Genomic DNA, 27,079 nt, shown 5'->3' on the forward strand with positions numbered 1-27,079 from the left:
AATGCATGTATATATGTGTATATTTTTATTTGATATATATAGATATATATATACATAGAAGTATTTATGTTTATATTTGTTTGTATGTATATGTATATATATTTGTATAGATGTTTGTATATATATGTGTATGTTTTTTATTTTGTATATATATAGTTATATATTTTTATATAGGAGTATATATATTTATATTTTTATTTGTATATAGATATGAATATATATGAATATATATATATATATACATATTGCTATTTATTTATTTTATTTTAAATTTAAAACAAAATCGATTTTTTTTCATATTTTTTGGAATTTTTAAAAAAATATGATGTGGCATGCTGATGTGGCAAAAAATCTATGTGGCGTGCCACGTCAGCCGCCACGTGGCGTGCCACGTCAGCGGTTAACGGACACTTAACACCGTTTTCGGATTGTGTAGGAAATTGCAGTTAAATTGGGTAGTTCGTGTATCAATTTGGCACATTTGATAATTTGGTGTAGTTTTTTGTCAAATTAAAAATTCGTGTAGGAAAAGGTCACATTTTGCAAAGTTGGTGTAGGAAAATGTCATTTTCCCATTTCTTTATTATATAAATTCAGAGCCTATAGATAAACATATATTTACATTTTATTTTAAATAATAAAATATTAAACAAAACATTTTTTATTTTAAAATTTTCACTACGTTTTAATATCCGTATACTTAGTCATTAAAGTTCAGTAATATTTTAAAAACTGATTCGTAGTTGTATTAAAATTATCCTAAATGGGAGCAAGTGAAATCTAGAATATATATTTTAAATTTTATGATTGAGGTTAGAAGTATTAAATTAATGCGTCGAAGTTGATATATATATATATATGTATATATATATTTGTTAGGAGTCGAAGTTGATATATTCATACAATTACCCAAAACAAAACTTGTTATATGGATAATGCTCTACCTTTGTCGTGTTATAAAAAAAAAGAGAGAGTTAAAATGCCAGTTATATATATGAACTGACTGTAAAAGTTGATTAAAAAAATATATCCAAACTAATTCTAACATTAATACTAAAACTGACAACTAATCCAAGCTTATTCAACTAATTATTACTCCTAATTATCGCCTTTTTGGTGTTAACCTCAATTTAAACAAATATGAGTGGATTTTGTAAGACCTAATACATTAAATAATCATTTTGGTACATACAAAATCTACGCATAGATGTCATGTCATCATCTCTTCCCCTATGACCTGCTCCACTGCCCTATCCTTTAAATATAATATATTTAAATATTATTATTGTAATTATATTATTTTACTAGGCTTAATTTTTGTTTAAATTCAAAGCGTTTGATTAGAAGTATTGTTATTTGTAAACAGATACAAGCATATGAAGACCAATTATGTTGGAATACATATACACCTTACGAAGCTCAATCGGAATTTGCTTATCGATATTTAGTAAAATAAATATACAAATTTTGTGTAGCGTACTAATTGAATTAAATTATAAAACGATAATAATCCGAATCGTTTTTATTAAAAAAAAATGTCTATTGGATTTAAAATTTTATTGATATGATCTGTGTATTAATTGAAAAGATTTCGTTAAAACTTTAATTTATATTATTTTTATAGAATATTAGATATAGTATATATGTATTTGATAATTTCAGTTGAATTTGAAGGGTATGAGATTTTTTTTTAATGGCAACTTGTGACTTGTATATTTATACAAAGTCAATGGCAGGCTCCAAGTGGGCCATCGCCAAGTTGTTTTTCAAGGGTATTATTGTAATTGTATTGTTCGCCCCAACTCATACGGCAGCCAATTTGGTGATTAGGAGGCCCGTGAGCGGACTGTGACCCAAGGTCCTTTACGACCGAATTGACAAAAATGCCCTCATTCTCTCTCTTGAACGACCGATTCGGTTGCCGTATAAAAGGGGGGAGGCATCGTATTCACGTCAACTATGTTGTATACATAAATATACATATGTATTCACACCCAATAAAGAATATAATACGTAATTGATGTCTTATTATAATAATGATGTCTCAGTTTCAATTTACCCATTTTAACGATCCGTATTTTTTAACATTTTTCACATGCCTCCAAAATTTAATAAAGGGCCCGCCGATTAACAGAAAAGTTTAACTTAATGAATTTAATATAATAATCCGAATAAATAAATAAATTATAGGCCCACACGGGAAAAATTAAAAAAGTATAGGGCCGGTCAAAGATTTTACAATTTGCACGCTGACCAATGAGGGTATTTCTGTCAGTCCAGCACGCCTTTCCGAGGATGTTTTCGTCTTTTCACCAAAGACTTCCATTTGACACGTAAGCTTCTTCGTTTTTAGTCTCTTTTTTTTTTTTCCCTTGAGATGGCAGAGAATCGGAAATTTCCAAACAAAGACGCGGACACGACGACCATTAGCAACTGATTTTTCTTCGTCTTTGTTGATTTTCCGGCCTGAGAATCAAAAGCTTGATTTTCACTGCTGGAGATTGGAGGAAATTGAAGGCGTCATAGAGGAGAAGAAAAGCTCAGAGGAATAGAAGAAACGAAGCTCGGAAGGTCTTTTGATTTGTTTGCTTCTCTTTTTTCTTTTTCTTTTTTTTGTTTGATTTTGGAAATCTGATGCCGTGGTCAGACTCTGGGTTCCGCCATTAATGGAGGATTTAGCTTCTGTCTCGTTCCGTTTTGAGTATTAATTTTGTTTTGTACGGTTGGGAGCTGAAGCTTTAAATAGCTCAACTAATTCAACTGGTTTCGAGGTCTTAGGGTTTTATCTTGCAGTAGCCATCTCAGTATTCGCTTCCCGGTGATGATTAATGATCGGATTCGCTCCTAATCTCGAGCTTCATCTTGTGTTTTTTTCCAGGAAGGTGATGAATGTTCCGATCGAATCGATCAATGTCCTTGACGATGATCTCTTACGGATTAAGTTTGATTTTGGTAATAATCGCAACCGATGGAATCATGTCCACCGCCGTGGGCAGTTGTAACGGCGTCTGCGGTCAAACAACTCTGCCTTACCCATTCGGATTCTCGCTGGGCTGTCCTATCCGTTTCGAATGCTCCGGCGGTGTCGCGAAGATCGGAGAGTTCTCCGTTAAGAACGTGACGGATGAAAGCGTATTCGTCGGCATCCCCATCAATTGCAGCCGGTCGATCGAGAAACTGAAGCCGCTATTCGGTGAGCTCCACGCGCCGACGTCGGAGAACAGCTTCCTGGTGGAGCACTGCGGGGACACGTTGGAAGACAGCTGCTCGATCAAGCGGAAGTTCTTGGAGAGCCAACTGAAGTTGCAAAGCTGCGATTCCAATGGAAACCTAAGCTGTTTCTCTCTGGATACGAACATCACCAAGTTCTTCACGTTCGAGGATCTGAGGCAGACAAGGTGTCGTTCTCTGTTCTCCTCGATAGCGTTTGAATCAGTCGGCGAGAATTCCGCCATAGCCCTCGAGTTCGAGCGAGTTCGTTTGGGTTGGTGGCTGTTGGGACGATGCGGAAACGGGACTTGCTCAGAAGGTGCAAACTGCAACGATGTCAACACTGCAGATGGGGAGCATGGGCACAGATGCTCATGCCCGGAAGGTTACATCGGAGATGGGTTCAGTAATGGCAGTCCTTGTCGGAGACGTGAGTCAATTGAACTTTTTCTTTCTGTATCTCCTTTTGTAGCAATGTGGTTCTTCTTTCTGCCTCTGGTCTTTGCAAGTTGAAGATCATCACAGGCTATTTAAGCATCTAAATCCATAACTAGACATAGAAGAGTTAGTTCTTTGGACATTGAAACAGTGGCATTCTGTTGTTCTTGTCCTGCTTTTGAAAACTGGTATATGGCTTTACTAACTGATACTTTTATTTCACTCTCCTTCGGTACCAGCAGACTGCCATGGTTTCAGACTTGCAATGAGGCATTGCAAAGGAGCTAAATTTGGGATTATTATAGGAGGTAAATGGTTGCCAAAAGTGTTTTCTTGTGAAACAGAGTATGGATATTTATAGATGTTTGACTCTGTGAATCCCTTTGCTGTGTAGGAACTGTGACTGGAGCATCCTTGATGGCTGTTTTGGCTCTGTTGCTCTTTTGCATACGAAGACGGTCTATTTCTACGAGAAACTTGACAAGTGCAAAGCGTCTTTTGAGTGAAGCTGCAGGCAACTCGAGCATCCCCTTTTTTCCGTACAAGGAAATCGAGAAAGCCACCAGTGGTTTCTCCGACAAACAGAGACTAGGAACAGGCGCTTATGGTACTGTCTATGCAGGAAAGCTCCAGAATGATGAATGGGTTGCCATCAAGAGGCTCAGACACAGAGACTCGGACAGCATCGACCAAGTCATGAATGAGATTAAGCTCCTTTCCTCCGTGAGCCACCCGAATCTTGTCCGTCTCTTAGGCTGCTGTATAGAACAGGGTGATCCAGTTCTCGTCTACGAGTTCATGCCTAATGGAACTCTATCTCAGCATCTACAGAGAGAGAGGGGGAATGGTCTTCCATGGACCATGCGACTCACCATTGCCACCCAAACCGCCAAAGCAATTGCCTATCTCCACTCTTCCATGAACCCACCAATCTATCACCGTGACATCAAATCCAGCAATATTCTATTGGATTATGATTTTAACTCAAAAGTCGCAGACTTTGGACTCTCTAGACTGGGCTTGACAGAATCCTCCCACATATCGACAGCTCCTCAAGGGACTCCTGGTTATCTCGACCCTCAATACCATCAATGTTTCCATCTTTCTGATAAGAGCGACGTGTACAGCTTTGGTGTAGTCCTTGTGGAGATTATAACGGCATTAAAGGTGGTTGATTTCAATCGCCCACATAGCGAGATCAATCTGGCAGCTCTTGCTATTGATAAGATCGGATCGGGTTGCATTGACGAGATTATAGACCCGATTATCGAACCGAATCTTGATGCATGGACGCTTTCGTCCATACATAGCATGGCTGAGCTTGCATTCAGGTGCCTAGCCTTCCACAGAGACATGAGACCGACCATGATGGAAGTAGCAGACGAGCTCGAACAGATACGGCTCAGCGCTTGGATTCCTAACATGGCAGTGGGTGTAGATTCCCCGGCTGTTTCACAGCATTCCTCGGACTTTGGAAGCGAAAGGTCGACGAGAAAGTCATCGATAGGAAGCAGAAGAAGTCTCCTAGTTCCTCAGAAACCGTCTGATAGCCTCGTGTCCATGGAAGAGATTCAAGACAGCTCTCCAGTATCGGTTCAAGACCCATGGCTTAGTGACCAGAGCTCGCCTTCTGCCAACAGCTTGCTCGGCAACATGCCTCGCTGAATCTCCTGATTTTACCAATTTTTCTGTTTATAGGCCTCTCTTGTAAACGTGCTCCAATCTTCAATGTTCATAACGCTAGAAACAGGCTTTATACTTCAGGTTAGGTGTGTTCCATGGATTCATGAACTGTTCAGTTCACGGACAATGGCAAGAGCTTATCTAAGTAAATGTTAAAGAAGAGAACAATGGGAGAACACAAAACACGTCTTTGTTTATGATCATGGTTCCTGTCTGCTCTGGCTTCATACCAACAAGAATACTGCAACGAATTCAATTCAGTGTTTCTTTAAGTAGATTGAAATTGGACAACAAAATATAAGGACCAGTTATAAGAATAAAAACTACATCTTTAACAGAACAGAGCTCGTCCCGACATCTACTTCTTTTGGGATTTGGCTAACCTTGGACCAGACAAGCTCATCATCTACTGGGGCTTGTAGTTACAGTCATGCAACGCAGGAGATTGATAAGTCAGTTACAAGATCTCAGATATCTGCAAAAAATGAAGGTGAAGCCGAAGTTAAAAACCGGTCATCATTCTCAATGAAACAGTAAAAAAAAAAAAGCTTCTTTCTTGTTCCGGGAAACTGGGAAGTGAAGTCCACCCAAAGATAAGATGGGAGGGAGCCATACATTTATGGGCATCTCTGCTATGATAGTGCCACTGCTTTCTTCAAGGCTTTTCAGAGTCACCACTTCACCACCAACCACCATGTTTATGACAATCCCGTCTAGAAAATGTTCATATATATGTCAGTAGAGACCGGCAATGAATTACATAGGACAGGGTAAAGGAAGAAGAACCTGAGGCCAAGCAAGTCGAGATACGCCTCATATACGTTTCCTGGAACCAGATACGAACAAATGACAACAGTTTAAGCCGGGGCAGCTACACTGGGAAAGCAAAGCATATAAGCAAATCATGGGATGGATGCTTCACCTTCTTCGTTGGCAACTCGTAGTTGATGAGAACACGAGCAGAGAGTGGAGATTCTCCGGAAGAAATCATGGGGAGACACACATCAGTGACGACCACCAGATGAGATTTCTTTCCTTCATTTCCTATTTCACTATCATCCCCTTCTTCTTTTACATCTAACGTATGCTGTTTCCACTTGAATGTCGCTTGCCGGAACCTCTCCAAAACTACAGCTCGTTCTCGCTCCGCCAAGTCGCTGTACTGTCGAAAGGAGCAAACATGGAAACAACAGTACGAACCTGATGAGAAAAACAACCCTCCATTGAACATGATAAGAACACCATTCGTCAGAATGTCGGAAATTGATTCCACCATGGGATGAGGTTATGGAATCCAAAACCACTAGATCACTGTCCCTAAGGGACCAACTAAGAAGCCGAAACAGATGAAAGCGAGCAAATGTTGGGTGAAAAATCACAAAACGAAACTACCCATCAAAGGAATATACCAAAGAGGCTAAGGAAATGTAAGGAAGAGAGGACAAAGAAGAGCAGACGGCGTCAAGCTCGTCGCGGGAGCTGCAACATATGACAATCGGCAGCCATGGACGCCGACCAACAACATTCAGTAATTCCACCACCGTCTCCTGTGTGCCCAAATCCGAGGATTACGATTCAATTTCGCTGTCGATTCGGTGAAATCGAAACGAAAGGACAGGAAATTTGCGTACCATTTTGAACTGGGGTCGATCCACGGCGAGGTAGAAATGCTGCAGTTGGCTGCGAATGCGAAAGAAGAAGGAATTAAGTTTTTTTTAGGGTTTGCGAGATGGAAACAAAATCTGAAAATGGAGGATCATGAAGTTGAGAAAGAAACCAGGGACGAGAAAGAGATTGCGAAGGCGGAGACGGAGCTTCCATGGACTCCATAGCCGCCGCTCTCCCAGGATCTCGGATCCGAATTTTCAGATTGCCCGAAAAGATCCGTTACACGATATATAAACGGAGCTTAAGTACAACTCTTTTGCTTATTAAATTCGGTATAAAATCAAGATTAATTCTGTTTTTAATCAAATAACTAATAAGATATTACCTTTCACTAATTAATCAGCTATATATAATCCTTGTGATCGATTTATTAAATAATACACCCGCCGATATATTTACTGGACGAATCTTGGATCTTCCTTTTGCTATATATATATATATATTTTTTTGGATAAAACCTTTTGCTATATCTTGGCTCGGCCATGTCGGGTTTTGGTAAAGATTCGATTATATTACGAAAACTTATTTAAATTTGATTCAATTCAAATTCAATTGTAATAAAAAAAATTGTTTATTCCTATGAAAATTTTCAATTCTATAGATTATCGGAGTGATCATTTAATCTAATTTTTACATTAAATTTCATTCGATAATATCTATTTTTTCTAATTATTTCGTTTCAATTAGATTGTTTTTGTTGGGATTGCTATTTTATATTTCATCAAATTCATCTCGAATTCAGATATTATTTTTCGGGTTAGATGGGTCCAGTTATAGAAAACCGAACCGAAATGCTGAGCCCTGGATACAACTACAGAACTAGACATGGAAAGCGTCCCTGATGAAGCTCAACGCTCGAGTTGCTAATTGCTCACCAAACATCATCGGAAAGCTCGAAGCGAGATCAACCTCAATGGTTTTCCTTCTGAAGCTCTTGTCTCTTCTCTCCAACTCCTCCTTCTCCTTTTCTCCCACCTCTCTCCCTTCTCCCTCCACGCACCGATCCAGCCATATCCCCATTACTTCCAAGGCGGCTGATCTCACATGATCCCTCAGAATCTCGTCCATCCGCCCCTCCTCTGCCTCCACCGCCAGAATCGCAGCGGCTGGAGAGAAGGCGGACCGGACGAAGAGAGATGGCGAAGTGTATGGATTGACTTCGGCAAGATTGAGGAGAGATTGCCGGTGGGAATCGAGGCGAGTGTCTTCGTAGAATGTTTTGAGGTAGTCTGGATAGAGGACGAGGTCCTTGCGGTGGGGGAGGTCCAGTATGATGACCAGAGAAGTGGGGCTGTTCTGGATGAGTTCTATCACAAAGTTTGGAGCTTCGGTTGATGAGTTGAGGTAGCCCGACATGCTTGTTATGTTGAGTGATGCCCCTGTCGGCAGCTTACAGTGTATCCAGCTTCCTAAGATGAAGTCGATCTGACAGAAGACAAAAGGGGTTCAAAGAAACAGAACACGAGCTTCAATGGATGGCATAACAATCCCAGAATCATGTGTGTGTGTGTGTATATGCGAGATGAGACACATCTACCAAATGATAAGAAAGGAAATTTCAGGCATAGGTTCTTCACAGTGCTCTAATGGCTAATGCAAGGGAGACAATTTCATCTCTGGTGATACGCCATTGATCCAAAGGGATTTTCAGAACTAGAGGTTAGGTTACTGGGTAAATCCTCTCGACTGATTCTAAAGCAGCTTTGAACTATGAAGTGCAAAACCCATAAGCGAGGAGTTTCAATGAGTAATTGTATAGTCGAACACTATCACCATAAGAACAGTTTCTCCGCCATCGATGATCGACCAAAAAAAGAATTTCACTTGCTTCAAAACATATCCTCTCTCGAAGGAATCTGATTCTACTCCGAATTGAACCCTAATTCCACTTTCATCACGCAACAAGAATGTAAAAGCAGGTTTCCGTAACCTAAATCGCCACGATCACGTCTAACTCTCCCATATCCCGATCATTTGGGGAAACAATTCCACAAGAGAATCCCAGAGAAATTCTTACCGGAGAGGAAATCTCGCCGGATCTGATGTATAGAGAGGCTTCAGCGTTCCCGCCCTGGTTCTGGAAGTACCGAACATCGGGAGGAAGGGTACAGGGGAGGAGCTTCGACCCGAGGCGGTCCTCCATCGTCGACATGAGATCCGTCATGAGGCGGCGGCGCGCGGACGAAACGTGAGGGAACTCCATGAATTTCCGGCGGAGATCATCGTGGTGGTCCATCGGCTTGAGTTGAGCTCGAACCGGCTTCGTCAATGGCGACCGCGGGAGAGGAGAAGGCGAAGGTAACAGCGACAGAGTCGAGGAGTGTAAAGAGTGGGAAAACGTCACAGCCATCCTTTTTTCTTTTCTCAAATCCAACTTTGCTTTGAAACGCAGAGAGAAACAAAATATCTTTTTCATCTTTGATAATATTATTTTTATATCCAATTTCTTTTTTGCTGAAAATATAAAATCCAGATACCAAAATATATTTAAAAAATTAATTACTAAATTATACAACAAAATGTAATATATATATATATAAATACAAAAGGAAGAAGAAACACGAGGTTACTAATTTACATTAGAATACAAATTTAAAAAAAAAACAATTAAAGATGATATTTATTCAGTGTGCATTTTTTTTCCATGTAAATACTTGGGAGATAGCTTAGGACACACGGTAACTAACCATAGTAATTATGGAAGACAATTATTTTGACTTTCAATACATGTGCCTGTAGACCATCTGACCAGTCTAATGAATTGATCATACAACATAACATAACAAAACCCCACATGCCACGTAAGAAATTCAACATCTATTTTATTTTTACTATTATTCTAATATTTTTAATTCTCTTCTTTTTGGGGGAAAATCCTTTTGACGATTGAGGAGCGGAAGGGCCATGAATTCAGAGACAGACGTTGCTGGTCTTCCACAGTGGCGGGTGAATGTTAAAGTCCACGTTTTTAATTCCTTCCCTTCCCCTCTTTCTCCTCTCCCCTTTCAACCAAACCCCGAACAATTTCATTCCTCCGCCGTCGCCGGAATCCTCCTCGCCGGCCGGTCTCTTGCCACGTGTCGCTCCCTCGACCATCCCATCTATATTGTCGGGACCCACATTCAGGTGCTCCGACAGGAAAGCCACGAGCTCGTCTCGCTGCCTCTTCGCCGCCGCGAGCTCCGAGCTCAGTGTCTCGTTCTCTCGTCTCAGTTTCTCGTTCTCCTCCGACAAATCTGCGACCATGTTCGCCGCCGTCTCCACGCTTCCCGGATTCTTCGATCCCGGTGATGACGTGGAGCTCGACCCTAAGTCCTCTCCGGCGGAGTTCGACTGCGACGGCGGCGCCACCACCTTTCTCCGCCGTATCTCCGACAGAAGCTCCTCCTGTCCTTGCCGGAAATTCCCGTTCGCGAACTCCCATTTGTCGGGAACAACTTTTCGAAACCCCTGCAGAATTCAACAAAATTTCTACTCGGAATTCCCAAACTTCTGGAACATCGGGAACCCACCTCAGAGATTTTCCATCCAATTACCAAAATTATCAAAAAATAGACTCACATAGGTGTTGAGCTGACGAATGAAGCTGGAGAAATTATTGTGCTTGAAGTACTGAGGAAGAAGATCCTTAGCGAACTCAGCCGTCTTCCAAACGACGAACGCCGTGCCGTCTTCGTTCCATGAAACGACGTCGTCGGTGCTTGCATCGTCCACGAGCTGATAAGTCTTCGTAAGAAACGGAGCCGGAACAGATCTCTGCGCCGCCGCCATCTCCGGCGAAAACAAAACCCCAAAAAGAAATTCCTTTACTACCAAAAAAACAGAGAGAAGAGAGAAAAGAAGGCCGAAATCGGATCAAATCTGGAGAAAGGAGGAAACTTGGATAGAATCAACAACTAAAGAGCAAGAGGGCGGTGAGAAACTCCCAATCCCAGCAGTAGAAGCCGGAAGGGAAGTTGCGGGAACGGAGGAAATCGGAGGATCGTCTGGTTTCTTCCATCTAGGGCTCGACGAGGAAGAAACAGAGGTGTTGAAGAAGGACGGAGAAGACGAAGAGCACGATCATAATTCGCCGGAGATCGCGTGACGGGAGGAACTATGTTTTTTTTTTTTTTCCGGAGCTTGGGGAAGGTTTTTATAGACCGAGAAAGTGGGTCCGACGAAGGAAAAGAAACGGAGCTTCTCTGGTTCTAGAAATCTTCGGAAGCACCAATTCAAAAGTCTCTGTTTCTGAGTTTGGATTCTGAATTATGCGTTCAGATTTCCTGTCGGGAAAAACAACCTTATCAGAAACCAGACATAACACCTAATAGGCATTTCGGGAAATAGCTTCTATTAACTTCTATTCTACGAGATGGGTGTGATCGCTGATCGGGATTTTTAATTAATCTGATTGCGTAAATAATGGCGTAAAATAACCTAAAAGCTTTGTTATGGGTCATATTTATAGACTGGTGGTTTAAATACTTAGGTTATCTTGATATATGTAGAGAGAGAGAGAGAGAGAGAGAGAGAGAGAGAGAGTTTAAATTCAAAACTTTGTTAAATGAGAATATAACAAGATAAAATATATGTGATCGAAAGTGTTGTTTGGGTTTTTGAAATTGGATTGTCGGTATTATCTTTACGAATTTGTATAAGGTGTTGTTTTATATTTAAACGCAATAGAAAGGTATGGTGTATTTCTTTGACGAATCCGTCTAACGAAATAAAATAAAATAAAACGAATAACTATAAAAAATAACGTTGTGAGATTAATAGAAGAAACTTCATCTTATTTTCAAGCCCGAGTATGCTACGTTTTCAAAAAAAAAAAAAAACAAACCAAGACTTTTGTGGTTTAGGGAGTTTTTATTATTATTATTATTATAATGATAATAATAATAATATCCTCACCTAACATTTCTTGATTTCGCATATGCCCACCAACAAGCTTATCTTGACTTTCCTTTTGATATACTTGAGGTAAAACTATGGGCAGGCACGGACATATATACATGTAATTACACACAAAAGATATATAACGTTAAATACTATAGTAAAAGATGGATACATATTGATAATTAAACAGTCTATACCATTTTATCAAATTATGAATTATGGTCGGATATCGGTACAGCTGTGATGATAATATATATATATTTCTTAACAAAAACAATATAACCCAAATATATATATGTATATAACTTTAATTCTATATATCTCTAACACTAAAATAAAATCATATTGTTAGAGCGGACACCGAAATTAGATAGGCAGTTTTATTGTAAAGCGAAACCAGAGTTTAAACACTTTGGTCAAAACGGTCATCATCAAAATGTAACGGTGATTGTGTCGATGAGCGCACACGACTAAATATTGTGAAGCTCTCCATTCGCCTAAACCTTATTTATTAAAATTAATTATAAAAGTGTTTGACAAACGGATCATTGCAATATAATAATGATATTATTTTAGGTATTAGAGGGAGGAAATCAGTCCAAACATCCTGGACTTAAATGCGATCTAATCTTAATTAGCTTTTCTCTCTTGTGATTATTGTTAATTGGCCGTGTGTTAATGACGCGTGGTCGAGCAATCTTTTATTATTATTGTCATTATTGGGGCACTAATCTAATAAGAAAATGATAAGCCAAATATTCCGGGAATTTGGGGGTGCCCACCATATGTTTGGTGTTGTTAATATCTCTTTAATATTTTAATTGTTACTGGTAATGGTAATTTAGTAAGGGGAAGACGTCATTAGCATCAGCGCTAATGAAACGGCACCATTTTGACTTCTCGGAAATGGCCATCGTCGTTGCGTTTAATAACGGAGCTGCCACTCTTGTGCGTGCCAAGCGAGAAATGGCAAGTCATCGTGTTACGTGGCATCATTCTAGTGGCTCATTTGTTCACAGATATGCGTCTCGCTTTTTAGCCTGGTCGGCAAAAAACACGTGGACGGCAAAGATCAAGGTTTTCGATATTGGACGGTTCAGATCATTGCAAAACTAATAGCGATTTCAAGGAACCATCACCAAATCATTTGCAAACCAAAAAAAAAAAGTAAGATCCCAGAAAAAGAAGTTCAGTATTTGGCTGAGGTAGGGCGGGCTAGGGTTTTGAGCTTCATCACCATTCGTGAAGGACTCCATCGAGGAAGAAGATGATGCGGGACGAGGCGAGGAGATCGGAGAAGAAGGCGAACGACATGCGTACATTCCATTTTTCTGGCGGTGAGGAATGAATGCAACTGTGTGTGACCTAATTTCGATCGTTATCGGGATTTAATTAAGCTTCGGCGTAGAGGAAAATATGTTTTTGAGGTAAGATTCAGTCAATTGTGTATACTCTTCATTTGTTCATGCTGTTAAGAGTTTCCGATGAGGAGGGTTTGCAACATGTTAATCAAAAACTTGATGCCAAATTGGCTGCACCCTTGGCATAATCTCAGTAAATGTTATGAGTGATGGAGTTGGTGAACAGGCATGAATCAAGTCTGATTTAATTGGCCGCTTTTGTGTTTGTTTCTTACAGATCTCAACCACCAGCGAACAGAGGTTAGCTTTTCATGCAGCGGAACTTGAAATGACGAAGAGGATTCCTCATATGCAGAGGAAGAGGGACGATGAGGATGAGTTTGACGTTAATGGCAGTGATGATGAAGCAATGGAAACGATTGCAAAGCAATTTGGAATAACAAGAAATCAAAAGAGGAAGATAAAATGCAAAATGAACTGATCAAGGGAGAACCTTCGATCCTAAGTTAACATGCGCATTGACATCGATCATGTTTTTCCCTCGTTGCTTAGATAGTGAGTGAATCGATGCCAATCCACAGGAGAAGTTGATTCGTAAGGAAAGACTCTATTTGACGATTACATAATACTGTATTTCAATGCAGGGCCATATATATTCTCGATGCCCAACATGTTCATCCTGCATCTGGTGCATCTCTTGATGAGGAAAAGAGTGCACAATCGGTAAAATCGACAGTGAGGTATGGATGCAATTGTGTACTATTTGATATCTCTCATGGTTACACTATGCATTTATTCTCGAATCAAAATTTGAACTTTGATACCTTAAAGTTTATTATTTTATTTTTTTGTAACTCTTGTAACAAATCACAGCACTAGCGAAAGCTATCCAAAGCAGTTCCTGACTGAACAGGCGCAGGCTGAGAAGAAAGAGTCTGAAGAGAAGTATGAACAAACAAACAGCCCATTAAACAAAGTAAGACCCCTAATTGTTATGTTATCTTTGCATGTTACCAAGTCAGTCATATTAATCTCTCCTTTTCTTTGCTTAGAAACTGAGATCTGGGCGTCATAAAATGGAGGATGATTATTGATGGATATAAATAATGTTCCTAAAGCTGCTTCAGTATGTGGTTTGGTGCCAATAATGATATATTATATGCTAATTTTGATGACATCTTTATTAATGATGAGAGATTAGACCGACTGACTTGGAGTTTCGAAATGGGTGCTAATTATCCCTTACCCTCTTTATCCGTACCATTCATCATTATTTATCTTTTAGGATATAGCTTCGTTGCCTTTGAAAACAAAAACCCAAAACAAAAAGGAGAGAGAAATTTGGTACAGAAGATAATTTTTCCCCCGAAAGTTAAATTTCTGATTTTTTATGGGTCAAAGAGACCATTCGATGCGTCGGTCAGTAATTTTGGTCGGATATCGGTACAGCTGTGATGATACGTGGTGATGTAAACACAATTCAATTATTATTTATGTATGTATGTATGTATGTATGTATGTATGTATGTATGTATGTATGTATGTATGTATGTATGTATGTATGTATGTATGTATGTATGTATGTATGTATGTATGTATGTATGTATGTATGTATGTATGTATGTATGTATGTATGTATGTGTGTGTGTGTATGTATGTATGTGTGTGTGTATGTATGTATGTATGTATGTGTGTGTGTGTATATCAAAGAGGAATTGAATGCTACATTGATTAAGTAACTACAGCTACTGTCTACTAGCCTTGTTTGTCGTCATTGCAAATACCAACATTTATATATATAAAAGTGTCGGATAATCTGTGCAATCTAAAGCCAAGCGAAGGTGTTTAATATGTGGGAAAAGTAGATGGATTTGTGTGTGATGTAATGGTGATAGAAGAGAGAGGAGGGAATGAAGTGTTTGACGGTGACCCATGGAAGAGGAGAAAAGTCACATGGGGAGAGTAATGTACGCTCTATGCTGTAACGGTACCCATGAAGAAACCTCCAAAACGCACACAGTGAAACACTGAGACCTGTCCTAAGCAGAAACACATCACTCTCTTCTTCTTCTTTTAAAATTTGTTAAAATTAAAATTGATGATAACCCCAAATAGTATATCATTCAATATCAATTTGTATGGATGAAGGTATTCATATAACCTGGTCTATACTGTTGGTATAGTATATATATATATATATATGGAAGAATAAAACAAAGAAAGAAATGCATTATGCAGTCGATTTCATTGATTTGATGTGGTTTTTGGCATTTGGCTAACAAAAAAATGTGTATTTTCTTTGGCGTTACTCTTTTTTTTATGGCATATGATCAGACCAATCACGACACCTGTCCTAATGCCAACAAAATCCTCTCTCTCTCCCTCTCCCCATTGCCTTTTCACAAACACCTCTCTCCTCTAAACGGCAGAAAGTCATCTCCTTTACTCAGTTTTCACTCTCCCAATAATCCCCGGAAACAGTGTCTTCTTCGCCGGTGCAAAAAAAAAATGAGTTCCTTTTCTTAGAAAGTTGAAGTCTTTCCTTTGCAAAATCGGAGACCCAGTTGGGATTTTTGGAGTGGAGATGAAGAAGACATCTGCTTCTTCCAACAGTTTAGGCGCATTTCTCAGTCCAGGAGCTCCGAGTCACGGTGACACCTGTTCGATTTACAACAAGGGTTGGAGCTCGGAGCGAGTTCCTCACCCTTCGACCGCCGGAATCAATGGCCGCAGGCACATCTCCTCCGCCTCCGCCTTAGCCACCCCCTTCTACAGCGGCAGAGCTCTGCCGTCGAAATGGGAAGACGCCGAGCGCTGGATTTGCAGCCCCCTGGCTTCTTACCCGGCAGGTGTTTGCAAGAATTCCTGTGTCAACTCTCGCTTCGTGGAACAGAGGAGGCCCAAATCCAAGAGCGGACCCATCGTGCCGCCTCCGCTGCTTCCGCCGTCGTCGTCTTCCTCGGCGACAGGGTGTTATCACTATTCTCCGACGGCCGCGATGCGGGCGGTGGAAGCTCCGCCAGGGAGCATGAGGGGTTTGACGGTGGTGGGTTCGCCGTTTTCGACGGGGGTTTTGGAAGCTGATAGGGTTTTCAGGGGAAGTGTCGGTGGGGGTGGTGGGTGTGATGGGCATGACCATGGTTGGATAGATTTGGTTAGCGAAAGCTCATCTTCTAGTTCCAAAGGTAAATCACCAAACTGGGTGAATAGTACGTTCTAGTCTTCCTTAATCTTTCTGCTGCTCTTTGACCATGATACGTTGATCTGAAATCAGAGGGGTTTGATTTCACACGTGTCAGAAGATATTGTTGATTTTCCCTTGAGGAAATGACATGGGGTCTGGATTTTAGGATGAGTGTTCTCATCTGGCTCTGAGAACCTTGCAGTTTTGTGACTTATGTCCATAAAGGCCTCTCCTTGTGGAAGAAGTAGATCTGCATTTCGTGTTTCCCGTGGAGTATTATTTCGGTTTTTTCACTGATGGATCAGTTATTATAACCTCACATTCTCGGAGAATCTTTGAACAGGGTGCTGAGTTGATGTATGGGAAGATATTACTTGTTGGTCTCCTGCAAGTTCTTGATTTGGGGTTTGGATGTGCAGATAAAAAACAGGAGGACGGGAAGGAGGGAGAGATGGCGCTGTCTCCAGTGGTATCAAGAAGAGATATGGCTACTCAAATGAGCCCAGACGCAACCAGTCCTAATCAATCTCCTGGAGAAAGAGAAGCTTCACCAGTAGTCGTTTCTGTCATAGAGCCTCAGAATGGAAGCCTCTGTAGGCAACAAGAAGTCAGAGAAGTGAAGATCGACAGACGGGCAAGGATGATCAAGCATCCAAAGAGACGAGTATGTCGGGTAAGCAAGAGGGAGCCGCCTGAGGTTGAAGATGATGTTTATATGAATTCAGGAGCTTCTGGTTCCTTGTGGGATATTTCAGAGCCTGCCATGAGTCTTTCCAAGTATGTAAAAGTCTCAGGCTTTGGACGAAGTTTCTTCATCTTTCTTTCATCCAACTTGTCCTGATGATGTATTTGGCTGAATCAATAATGTGTTTGCTGGCATGGGTCTGTTGCAGGTTGCAACGAGAGGAAGCTAAGATAGCAGCGTGGGAGAATCTGCAGAAGGCAAAAGCAGAAGCTGCCATTAGAAAACTAGAGGTCCCTCCCAAATCCTCTTAGCCCTGCCCTGAACAACCCATTGATGAACTCTGGAATTTTGACTGAATAATTTTTTTTGGATTTGGGTATAATGAATAGGTGAAGCTGGAGAAGAAGAAATCAGAGTCAATGGATAAGATTATGAACAAGCTCCAAACAGCACAACACAGGGCCCAAGAGATGAGAAGCTCGATGCCAAGAAAGGATGGATATCACATCTCCAAAAACACGCTCAAACTCACAAATCTCGTCCGCAGAAATACATTCATCAACCCCTTCATGAGTTGCTTTGCCCCCCGTGTCGATTGCAGAACCCCATCCTCCCTCTGATTTTTTTTTCTTTCTTTTTTTTATGAAAGAAGAACAAAGCAACAGTACACTTCATTTTTCCCCTGTGAAGAAGCCCTCTGTCTCGCTTTATTACCACTGCATTCACTGGTCTTATCTTTTTTCGAGGTGCTTAAAGGTATCCGCCCCTTTTAGGACAGTTAAGTAGCAGAAGAGACGTATGGGAGCTCAATTATTAGAATACCATATTTCAAGCGATTCATCACACAAACAGTATTACAAGAATAGTAAAACAGACAAAGCCAAAGCTAAGTTAATGTAATAAACCGACCAAACACTTCACTTCAGTATGGTCGGTACCTCCAGTCTGATCTTGATGGCCTTGAGCTCTGCATTCCATAGCCTCCCCACTGCCCAAAATTTGTTGGTAAAACCAGGAATCAGTACACATTTGACACCATAATATGTGTATATATGAAATATATATGTACTCACGTCATCGAAATTCATGCCTCCGTACATCCTTCCATAAGTACGCATTGGACCTCCATATCCTCCAAAGTAATCAGCTCGCGAACTCATCATGGAACTTCCACTTGATCCAGCTTCATCAAGAGGTGTAGCTGAATCTATAGCCACCTGCCCGAATCCAAAAAGAAAAAAGTTGGTAACCCATCTTTAGTTTTGCTTAGTAATTTTATATCGAAAACATTACCTCATGTCCACAGATTTCATGAGTTCTTCGTGCGACACGATCTGCAACACCGTCCTCAGCAAAGGTCACGAATCCGAAACCTCTATGTCCACTTCTCTTCGGGTCCTACAGGAAGGGAGGATACGTTTTTACACAGCGATATGTTTATTTTTTTGTTTTTCCTGAGATGTTTAACAGCAACCTCGCTCACCTTGGGAATGTAAACATCAAGAATACGGCCGAATCTCCCAAAATAATGGCGAAGATCATCAACGGATGCCTCCTGAGGAAGTCGGCCAACAAAAAGCTTCCTCCCCATTCCCCGCATGGATTCCCCTCCTAATCAAATTAAAACTCCTTTAATATTTAAACATCTGTTTCAAACAATGCTTTTCGGTAGATGGGCTTACGTCCATAAAACGAGGCTGGGTGATCATACAAGGTAGGAGCACCAAGTGCTGCATATCTTGTGGCCGCAGTAATGTAGGCATCATATGCACCATATCCACCCGGAGCCCCATATCCACCTGATGGCGGTGGCATTCGCCCAACCGGCCTGTAATCCTCCTCCTGAACATGAGCACGGAAACACATCATTTCTTGAAAATCATATATAGCACAAGTAACGCTGCAGAAAGAGTGGTCTTCTATACAAAAATGGATCACATTCATTGTGTAAATGAGAAAAAATACAGCTATCAAATAGTGTTATAACTTGCCTTTGGTGTTGCCCGATCAACGGCAACAGTTGAACCTCCCAGTTCATGAGTATCATTCATCAAATCTTCAACTGCATCTGCAGTTACAAAACTAATGCCTTCTGAATCGATACTTTATACTATCAGGGCATGATGAACAAAATTTCTCGTAGTCCCAAGTACTTAACATGCTTCATAAATGATGAATAAGGATAGCCAATACCACAATCATCGATTTTAATGTTGCCTTTTGTCATGAGATTGATGATAAAGCATGTAAAGAACGACCCCATGAACTAAAAAAATATTTAGTATCACTATGCATTCTTCAGCCAATATAGTGCTTGTAGAAGCTACAGGGCATTGAAGAGAAGAAAGCTAACTCACCTGCACTAGCGAATGTGATAAACCCAATTCCACGGTGTTGTTTCGAATTGTGGTCCTAAAATAGATAGCGGAAACTCATATAAAATTAAACAGAAATCCAGGGGAATCAAGAAGCTAAAGCATAGCCCCTAAGCATCAGCTCTTCAACAAGTAGTATAATGTCAGACACATGCAGAGACCAATGACATGTTACCTTAGGCATGTATAAATCTGTTATCTCCCCATACTTTTCGAAATGGCTGCATAAGAGCATAAAGAAACTGCTTATTGTCTAAAGTTATGAGAATCTAATCTCAAACAATGTATAGAAGCCGCTCAGATTACCTTCGGAAAGCTGCTTCAGAAACAGATTGTGAGATCCGAGCCACAAAAATCCTGGTCACCTTTTTTGCAGGTTGTCTCATCTCTTCCTGCAACAAGAACAAACCTCTTTAACAAGACAGCACAGAATATATCTTGGACCGTATTGACTCAAAAGTTCCTGGTTCAACCAACCAACCTTTGGTGTGGCCACTTTGACTTCCAGCATTCTGTTCCCCAGAAAATGTTCGCTTTTCAGTACATTCTGAAGATAACCAAAGATCATCGGTCAGTGAGACAAAATTCTCCAGCAATAATTACTTTTGAAGAAATGGCAGTTGGTATCCATTGGAACGAAACTCCAACTAATAGTTACCTTTGCATCTTCAGCTGAAGCAAAGGTTACATACCCAAATCCACGCGATCTTCCAGTTGACCTCTCCTAAATGCAAAACAGGATCGACAAAAGGACGAATTATGTTGATCAATGAAGCCAAGAACAGAAATAACATACCAACATGAAAAAATATGACCTTCACGAAATCACAAAACCGCTATCCAAACGTTTTCAGCTTAATTTGTAGAAAACCTAGACGAAAAATATAACTGGAACGCAAACCTTCATGACAATACAATCCTCCAAGTCTCCAAATTTTGACATATATTCCCTCAGCCCATCGGAGTCAACATCCCAGGGGATACCCAAAACCTACAAATCCATCACATTAAGAAGCAAATTGAGAAACCGATTCACGCAGAAAGATCTGGAAAAGATGAGATCTTTATGCTCAACAGACAGGCCCAATTACCACAAGCTTCCGTTCCATCGGGAGAAGGAAGAGAAGGAGCGAATGAAGATCTGGAGGGAAACGAAACCCTAACACTCAAAAATCTCTCTCTGCGACCACTCTTCTCTCCCACTAAATCTCTCACACTCGTTTCTTCCTCCTCCTGCACACGATAATAAGCACGTCTCTTTCTCACACATATATATATCATCAAACACCAAATCATCATTTTTGCTTTACTGATTCTCGCCGAGAACAAAGTATAGAAAAATCAACCCGGAAGCTGATTAACCTAAGCTTGCAACTACAAAAAGAAAATCCGAACTCACCCACTGACCTCAGAATCTCTCTCGCTCTCTCCCTTGGGAATATTTCAATAAAACCCTAACAGCCCGATCCTCTCTCCCTCTTCCTCTCGCTCTCTCTCTCGGATTTCTTTCGTTTCGTACAATTTTTTTAAAACAGAAGAAAGAACAAATGGTTCTCGTTGATTTGTCTCCACCTTTAGGAGAGAGATGGACAGCGAAACGGAGGCATATTCCGGTGATAAAAGATTCACCGTAGATCTCCTTTCTCACAGCTCTCGGATTTACGCCACGTGTATCGCCACACTTTTTATTTTTCAACATCTAAGGCCCATCTAAGTCTATTTTGGGCTTCAGCTTGAACGGACTAATTAAGCCCAAATATGACTCTCGTTTGGGCTTCACTTCAACAACCATCGTATTATTTTTTATCTATATTATTTATTTTTTTAAACATACAATCCAATACCTCAACCTCTATATATATATATATCTATGAAATGGGTGAAGATACGAATTCCAAAAAGTCCACGTGGTAATTTCCACGCGTAAATGGATACTCACTTGACCGCAGCCTGTATTTTATATATATATATAAGATTTGACGGTGGAAGCAGGTCAAATAAATCAAACGGGTCGCGTCGGGTCCATTGGAGTTTGGCATTATATACTGTATTAGTATATTTTATATCCATGCAATGCATAACTAAATACTCCAAAAAAAAAAATAAGTAATCACATTTTCGCCCATCTGGAACTTTTTTTCCTTATTGATTTTGATAACAAAAAAAATAAAATATAATGAATTGACGAATTCACCGTACCAATGGGGAAACTATTGAATCCGTCATCGCACGTGGTCCGACTGGCCAGCCTACCATGCCATATTCTCGTTTCCCATCCATACATATAATATATATACACACGTGCCTTTCGGCGGCGACCCGAATATAAATTAATAGCGTTTATTTGCCCTAATATTATGTGTTATATATATATATATATGTATGTATTTGCGTGCGTGTGTGTGTCATACAAGTTTAACGAATTTGTACACGTCTAACCACAAATGGGTATAAAGGATTTTTTTTTTTTTTTGTGACGGGCATTCATAATTTGCGTGTAATCATTCAAAACCAAAACTACTAGAAGATGGTTGAAATATGGACTATATGAATTTGATATTAACAAGACAACCCCTTTATATCCCATTGATGTTTAAAATAAAAAAAATATATAATTTGATATATATAGTGGATCCAAAATAAATATACCAAGATATAATGACTCTCTTAGTAGGTTTCATAGAGCCATTATACTATGCAGATCACATTATTGTACCACTCTATAGATTTTATTACATGTATGGATTTATGAGGTAGTAATTTCAATATTATTCAGTTATTATTTATAACCTTCCATGCACGTTCAATATGTTTTACAAAGCACGTTATCTTTTCCTTCAATAATGACATGTTTCTTTTTAATTATTCACGTGTATTTATACAACTATATCACCATTTTATTTTAATATATCACCCGAGATGATCCGAACTAACACAATTAATTATATATTAACAAAATATTGTTATAAAGTATATTATTCCAAAAATCAGATTCAGGAGATCTGTTAGGTGGTCATTAAACCTTCAACTACAAGGCAATTGTAAGCGCCCACCCACATTTGGATTTTTCCCATCTTATTGGGATGACATTTCCACTAAACAGTGTATTGATTGAGGCACAGACACGTGATTAGGGTTTTCCTTAAAATGCTTAAAAATAGGAAATATGTATTGTATATTAGATTTTGTCACGTATTTTCTTATATATGTGGACTGAACCGAAATTAAAACAACGTCTTTAGGTGCATATTGCGTGTAAATCACATTTCTTTGCCACAAAGTGATAGATTGGATTAAGTGTAATGATGCATTTAGCGATCTTTAACAACCATTAGGAGATTCATTTCATGCCCTATATTATCCCTATTTGATATAGTATTTAGATATAACACAGCCTCCGCACGTAACTAAATCGAATCAATTTGATTCCATGTTTGGGGAATACTGAAACTACTGAGTATATACATATATATAGTAAAATCATATGAAAATTTATTGGTTGACTACTTGTTTACCTTATCTCGTTTTATTGCCGTATACTGCAACTTATTTGTGTTAATTGATTTAATCATTTTTCTGTAAATGTTTTCCAATTATAATTTTTTTTCAAAACAAAATAATTGATAACAAAATGAGACATGAAAGATCAACAAGTTAACAAAATGATTTATTTGGGTAGCTTGTTTTTTTATAAAGTAAATACATTCGAAATTCAAAGTATAGATGAACAAAGCAAAGGCCCCGACAGACATGAAAAGATCTTTGATCCGACAATTAGGTACTTGAAACATACGCAATTCATAAGGCATCGATCTGAATAACGAGTACAATCTAAACTACATAGAAAACGAAACCATAATATAATAGCTATATTAAATATATAAAATAAATAAATATTGAGATATTATATATATATATATATATATATATATTATATCATCACCAAACTAACAATGCGAAGCGCGTGGCTCGGAGAAAATATCTACAGTCCCAAATTATTCATTCACATTCCACGTTTTTTTATTGTTTCCTTTTTTCTTTCTCTCCACCAAGAGGAAATGGACGTTTATTTAATTAAATAATAAACTTAATATTAACAATTTGTATATTTGCCAAATATCACGTGGTGCATTGTTAGTATTTTCCATTTTTATTATTGGAAAAAAAATAGAAAAATGGAAATAAAAAATCATGGGGTATATAAAGGGGAGTCTGCGCCGCAGCGTTGAAGCATAACACAAGTCGAAGAAATAACTAAAAAGGAAAAAAAAAGGAGAGGAAAGACGGCGATGGAGTGGGTTCGCCGGAAAACAATCGGTCACGGAAGCTTCTCCACCGTGAGTTTAGCCACGACAACGGCCGGAAACTCCTCTCCCGCGCTTCCGCCGGTGATGGCCGTGAAATCGTCTGGGGTCGTTGGCTCCGCCATGTTACGGAATGAGAAACACGTGCTCGACCATCTCGGTGACTGTCCGCAGATCGTCCGGTGCTTCGGCGATGCCTGGACGGTGGAGAACGGCGAAGAGATCTACAATCTGTTCTTAGATTATGCTTCCGGCGGCAGCTTAGCCGATTACGTCAGAAAATCCGGCGGATCTTTGCCGGAATTCGAAGTTCGCCGATTCACGAGAACGATCGTCCAAGGACTGCGTCATATCCACGCAAACGGATTCTCGCATTGCGATGTAAAGCTCGATAATATCCTGATGTTCGGCGATGGAGAAGCGAGAATCTCCGATTTCGGGTTAGCGAAGAAGATGGAGAACGAAACGAGATCGACCATGGAAGAAACTAGGGTTGAAATCAGAGGCACTCCTCTGTACATGGCACCGGAGTCAGTAAACGACTCCGTTTTTGAATCTCCGGCGGATATATGGGCACTCGGATGCTCTGTAGTCGAGATGGCGAGCGGCAAAACGGCATGGTGTTTGGAAGAAGGTCCAAACATCATGTCCCTGTTCTTTCGGATTGGTGCAGGAGACGAAGTTCCCAGAATTCCGGCGGAATTGTCGGAGGAAGGCAAAGATTTTCTTCAAAAGTGCTTCGTTAGGGATCCGGCGAATAGATGGACGGCTGAGATGCTTTTGGATCATCCATTCGTAGCCGTCGACGAAGAGAAATCTTGGATTTCGCCGAGAGGTCCATTCGATTTTCCGGAATGGATTTCGGTTCAGTCTTCGGTAATCGAACCGGTTACGGTTGGGTCGCCGGTTAATGATAAGCCATTCGGGTCGTGGGAATCATATTCGCCGCCGGGGGAGAGAATCAGGGGAATATTCACCACCGAGGAAGCACCTGATTGGTCAGTTTCATGCGATTGGGTCAACGTCAGGTGACGGTGGGGGTTGGGTTTCGTGAATGAATGGCAGCGAATTTATAGGAGATTTAAATCCGACGGTCCAGATTCATTTTTAGATAGCTTGTTGAAGCTGTATAGTTATATAGAACAGAGATTTTTGGTAGAACTGCTCTGTTGGTTGGTATAAACGAAATTTTTATAAAATCTTCCATGCCCTCGAAAATATTTATAATTATTACCGGTTATGATTCGATATTGGAATTTATTGTTGATGTGCTAATCGTGTGGGAAAGGCGCAAGAAGCACAGGCCACCGACTAAACCTAAATTCACAAGCTTTATCTCACGTCACGTGTTGATATTCTTCACACGGATCCGTTACATGAATTCCGTATTAACTCATTTGCCTTTTATACATGAGCTAATCCGTAGACCTATAAACGTTTACATGAACACTTCAACTTCATTACATAAACGAAGACTTTGAAATTAATTTTCAGCAATTTACTGGAGATTTTCTCTCTAATTTACAACTCGAGAGGAGTGTTTCTTGTCAATACAACCGAATGAACGAGGAAATTTACAACGACTATATATATATATATATATATATATAAAAGAACCATCAGCAGCTAACGACAGTGGTGTAATCTTGGGTGGGGGGCTGGCAGATTTCTTGGATCCTAAGAAAAGAAACCCCAAAGGCAAAATGTGTGGGGAAGTCGTCAAGTGAGATTGTCCTTTAGGTCTGGTTCTTGTCCTTCGAATGGCACCTCTTCCCCTTCGAAAGCTGAAGTTTAATAATGTCAGTGTTAACCAAAGTGTCAGAATGATCTAGAAACCAGGACCATGAGCATTGCCAGCTCCAGACTTACCGGGCAAGTTCGTCTTTGGATGAGTAATGTTCATCTCCTACATGAAATCCACAGCCAAAAACCATAGAGATTCTCGTTAGTAACAACGCTAAACAGCGCGGATAAGTTAAGGGGTGGGGGAACGTAGGTCAAGACGCACCACGGGCGAAGGAAAGACAGGGGAGGGTCGAAGAGACGAGTCCAAAGGGAACGAGCTGCCCAAGTTAACTAACTCAGACACGTTGGGGATCGAAACAAACTGGTTGGTTTGGTTGAGAAGAGCTTCATTAGCGGCTTCCAAGGTCACTGGTCGGATCTGAGGAAGATGCAACTGAGGGTGTAACGTTCCACCGGGTAAGCACAGGGGATGCAAGCTTAATCCGTTCCTCATTGTCAGCATCTGCCAATTCAGATGAATTCACATACATTCTTTAAGAGATGGGTCTTAAGAAGACATCTAAGTGGCCAAGAAATGTTCAAGGTTTTTGAAGATAGCGGACCTGGACTTGGAGCTGGAGCTGTTTCAGGTACTCTATGGCTTCATCCAGCATCGAAGCCTTATCCGTCTTACCAAAAGAAACCCAGAAATCGGAGTAGATAAATCAGTTCCATGAAGAAAAAGACAAGGATTTCAAGCTCTTTTCAAGAATGTAACAGATAACCTGTGACAGTTTTCATGTGTATCTGCGCGTGTACATATACCTTGTTCGAGTTCGGGATGAGACTCTGCAAAGCCTTCATTTTCTCATTGATCCTACTTCTTCTCCTCTATAAGAAATTGAGAAAGCTATAAATGAAATGAAATACGAGCGAGCCATGTAACCTTTTCGTTGCAAGAAGAAAATTTCTAACCTTTTCAGACAAATTGTGAACTTCAGCAGCCCTGCTTCTTTTCGAAGAACCACGCGGCGGAGCTGTCTTCGCCGGAGGTTCATCCACTACCGCCTCTACTCCCTCCTGCTTCAGGTATTTCAGAAACCCGACAACATAAAAGACATTATACGCATCGATTTTGAGGCATTGTGGCACGTTCGTTTCAGATAAGAGAACGTATCCATCACAACACCCAGGAACATTTTCTCGGGAAACAAACAAGGATAGAGCATGCAAAATACCGAGAATTTCGAGAAAAAGTACCTCGCTTTCGCAGTCATAGTCGTCGGTCTCGTTCCCACTCGCTCCCACGGAGGAAGACGACACACGGGTCGTCGAGCTGTTCCCCGGCGCATTCCCCGAGAAACAGTTCCCCGAGGCTCCAAAGCACGGGGCGGAGCCGGAACAAACTCCGTCGGAGAAATCAACGGCGCAGATCGCGCGTTTCACGAGCACATCCGACGGCGGAGAAGCGAAGGGTCGCGGGTCCGGTGCGTGTGGGTGGTCTTCGAGGTTCGCCGGAGAATACGACGAAGACGGCGGGGAAGAGCGGACGAGAATCTGCCGGA

General features: G+C 40.4%; 8 protein-coding genes and 1 long non-coding RNA gene across 13 annotated transcripts in view; 4 read left to right on the plus strand and 5 right to left on the minus strand.

Annotated features, from left to right (window-relative positions):
- The first annotated feature begins 2,363 nt into the window (after positions 1-2,363).
- LOC104807580 (wall-associated receptor kinase-like 14) lies at positions 2,364-5,451 on the plus strand. Of its 2 annotated transcripts, none has more exons than XM_010532932.1 (4): positions 2,364-2,571; positions 2,879-3,640; positions 3,888-3,956; positions 4,043-5,451. In XM_010532932.1, exons 2-4 carry the CDS (start codon positions 2,890-2,892, stop codon positions 5,311-5,313), a joined length of 2,091 nt encoding a protein of 696 aa, XP_010531234.1. In that variant the 5' UTR covers positions 2,364-2,571; positions 2,879-2,889; the 3' UTR covers positions 5,314-5,451. The 2 variants fall into 2 exon arrangements, with proteins under 2 accessions (XP_010531234.1, XP_010531235.1); XM_010532933.1 differs by having other exon boundaries at positions 3,891-3,956.
- A 53-nt stretch (positions 5,452-5,504) lies between these two features.
- On the minus strand, positions 5,505-7,228 carry LOC104807581 (ATP-dependent RNA helicase FAL1). 2 transcript variants are annotated; one of them, XR_770824.2, is made up of 8 exons: positions 7,109-7,228; positions 6,963-7,011; positions 6,741-6,878; positions 6,254-6,493; positions 6,118-6,157; positions 5,947-6,044; positions 5,715-5,806; positions 5,505-5,572 (listed from the first exon to the last, which is right to left on the minus strand). XR_770824.2 is itself a non-coding variant. In XM_010532934.2 (7 exons), exons 1-7 carry the CDS (start codon positions 7,159-7,161, stop codon positions 5,789-5,791), a joined length of 636 nt encoding a protein of 211 aa, XP_010531236.1. In that variant the 5' UTR covers positions 7,162-7,228; the 3' UTR covers positions 5,559-5,788. The 2 variants fall into 2 exon arrangements, 1 of the variants encoding a protein (XP_010531236.1); XM_010532934.2 differs by having other exon boundaries at positions 5,559-5,806.
- A 497-nt stretch (positions 7,229-7,725) lies between these two features.
- On the minus strand, positions 7,726-9,388 carry LOC104807582 (red chlorophyll catabolite reductase, chloroplastic). Its single transcript, XM_010532936.1, has 2 exons — positions 9,017-9,388; positions 7,726-8,424 (listed from the first exon to the last, which is right to left on the minus strand). The coding sequence occupies exons 1-2, from the start codon at positions 9,347-9,349 to the stop codon at positions 7,819-7,821; spliced, it is 939 nt and encodes a 312-aa protein (XP_010531238.1). The 5' UTR covers positions 9,350-9,388; the 3' UTR covers positions 7,726-7,818.
- A 208-nt stretch (positions 9,389-9,596) lies between these two features.
- Positions 9,597-11,380, minus strand: LOC104807583 (heat stress transcription factor B-1). Its single transcript, XM_010532937.2, has 2 exons — positions 10,561-11,380; positions 9,597-10,449 (listed from the first exon to the last, which is right to left on the minus strand). Exons 1-2 carry the CDS (start codon positions 10,768-10,770, stop codon positions 9,910-9,912), a joined length of 750 nt encoding a protein of 249 aa, XP_010531239.1. The 5' UTR covers positions 10,771-11,380; the 3' UTR covers positions 9,597-9,909.
- Positions 11,381-13,048: 1,668 nt separating this feature from the next.
- Positions 13,049-14,449, plus strand: LOC104807585. 2 transcript variants are annotated; one of them, XR_770826.1, is made up of 5 exons: positions 13,049-13,307; positions 13,519-13,796; positions 13,886-13,981; positions 14,115-14,217; positions 14,294-14,449. It is a non-coding gene; the product is annotated as an uncharacterized LOC104807585 (long non-coding RNA). The 2 variants fall into 2 exon arrangements; XR_770825.1 differs by having other exon boundaries at positions 14,115-14,449.
- Positions 14,450-15,578: 1,129 nt separating this feature from the next.
- Positions 15,579-17,823, plus strand: LOC104807584. Its single transcript, XM_010532938.2, has 4 exons — positions 15,579-16,426; positions 16,845-17,202; positions 17,319-17,400; positions 17,500-17,823. Exons 1-4 carry the CDS (start codon positions 15,826-15,828, stop codon positions 17,728-17,730), a joined length of 1,272 nt encoding a protein of 423 aa, XP_010531240.1. The 5' UTR covers positions 15,579-15,825; the 3' UTR covers positions 17,731-17,823.
- Positions 17,824-17,911: 88 nt separating this feature from the next.
- LOC104807586 (RNA-binding protein Musashi homolog 2) lies at positions 17,912-21,034 on the minus strand. 2 transcript variants are annotated; one of them, XM_010532941.2, is made up of 14 exons: positions 20,893-21,034; positions 20,577-20,718; positions 20,387-20,476; positions 20,144-20,209; positions 19,967-20,032; positions 19,792-19,877; positions 19,661-19,706; positions 19,468-19,522; positions 19,102-19,178; positions 18,793-18,952; positions 18,594-18,721; positions 18,404-18,508; positions 18,184-18,327; positions 17,912-18,098 (listed from the first exon to the last, which is right to left on the minus strand). In XM_010532941.2, exons 2-14 carry the CDS (start codon positions 20,592-20,594, stop codon positions 18,033-18,035), a joined length of 1,107 nt encoding a protein of 368 aa, XP_010531243.1. In that variant the 5' UTR covers positions 20,595-20,718; positions 20,893-21,034; the 3' UTR covers positions 17,912-18,032. The 2 variants fall into 2 exon arrangements, with proteins under 2 accessions (XP_010531243.1, XP_010531242.1); XM_010532940.2 differs by having other exon boundaries at positions 20,885-21,034.
- Positions 21,035-23,721: 2,687 nt separating this feature from the next.
- Positions 23,722-24,986, plus strand: LOC104807587 (mitogen-activated protein kinase kinase kinase YODA). The gene has a single exon (XM_010532942.2). It carries the CDS (start codon positions 23,775-23,777, stop codon positions 24,819-24,821), a length of 1,047 nt encoding a protein of 348 aa, XP_010531244.1. The 5' UTR covers positions 23,722-23,774; the 3' UTR covers positions 24,822-24,986.
- Positions 24,987-25,262: 276 nt separating this feature from the next.
- Positions 25,263-27,079, minus strand: part of LOC104807589 (transcription factor SPATULA-like) — a 2,064-nt gene continuing 247 nt past the window's right edge. Inside the window, exons 2-8 of the mRNA XM_010532944.1 lie at positions 26,775-27,071; positions 26,490-26,597; positions 26,340-26,405; positions 26,138-26,203; positions 25,798-26,037; positions 25,659-25,695; positions 25,263-25,573 (exon numbers count right to left, since the gene is read on the minus strand). Coding sequence (XP_010531246.1) covers positions 25,509-25,573; positions 25,659-25,695; positions 25,798-26,037; positions 26,138-26,203; positions 26,340-26,405; positions 26,490-26,597; positions 26,775-27,071 — 879 coding nt within the window. The 3' untranslated portion in view covers positions 25,263-25,508. The remainder of the gene's footprint in view (positions 25,574-25,658; positions 25,696-25,797; positions 26,038-26,137; positions 26,204-26,339; positions 26,406-26,489; positions 26,598-26,774; positions 27,072-27,079) is intronic.

This window comes from Tarenaya hassleriana, unplaced genomic scaffold, assembly GCF_000463585.1.
Source record: "Tarenaya hassleriana unplaced genomic scaffold, ASM46358v1 Cleome13, whole genome shotgun sequence".
In the NCBI taxonomy this organism is placed as follows: Eukaryota; Viridiplantae; Streptophyta; class Magnoliopsida; order Brassicales; family Cleomaceae; genus Tarenaya; species Tarenaya hassleriana.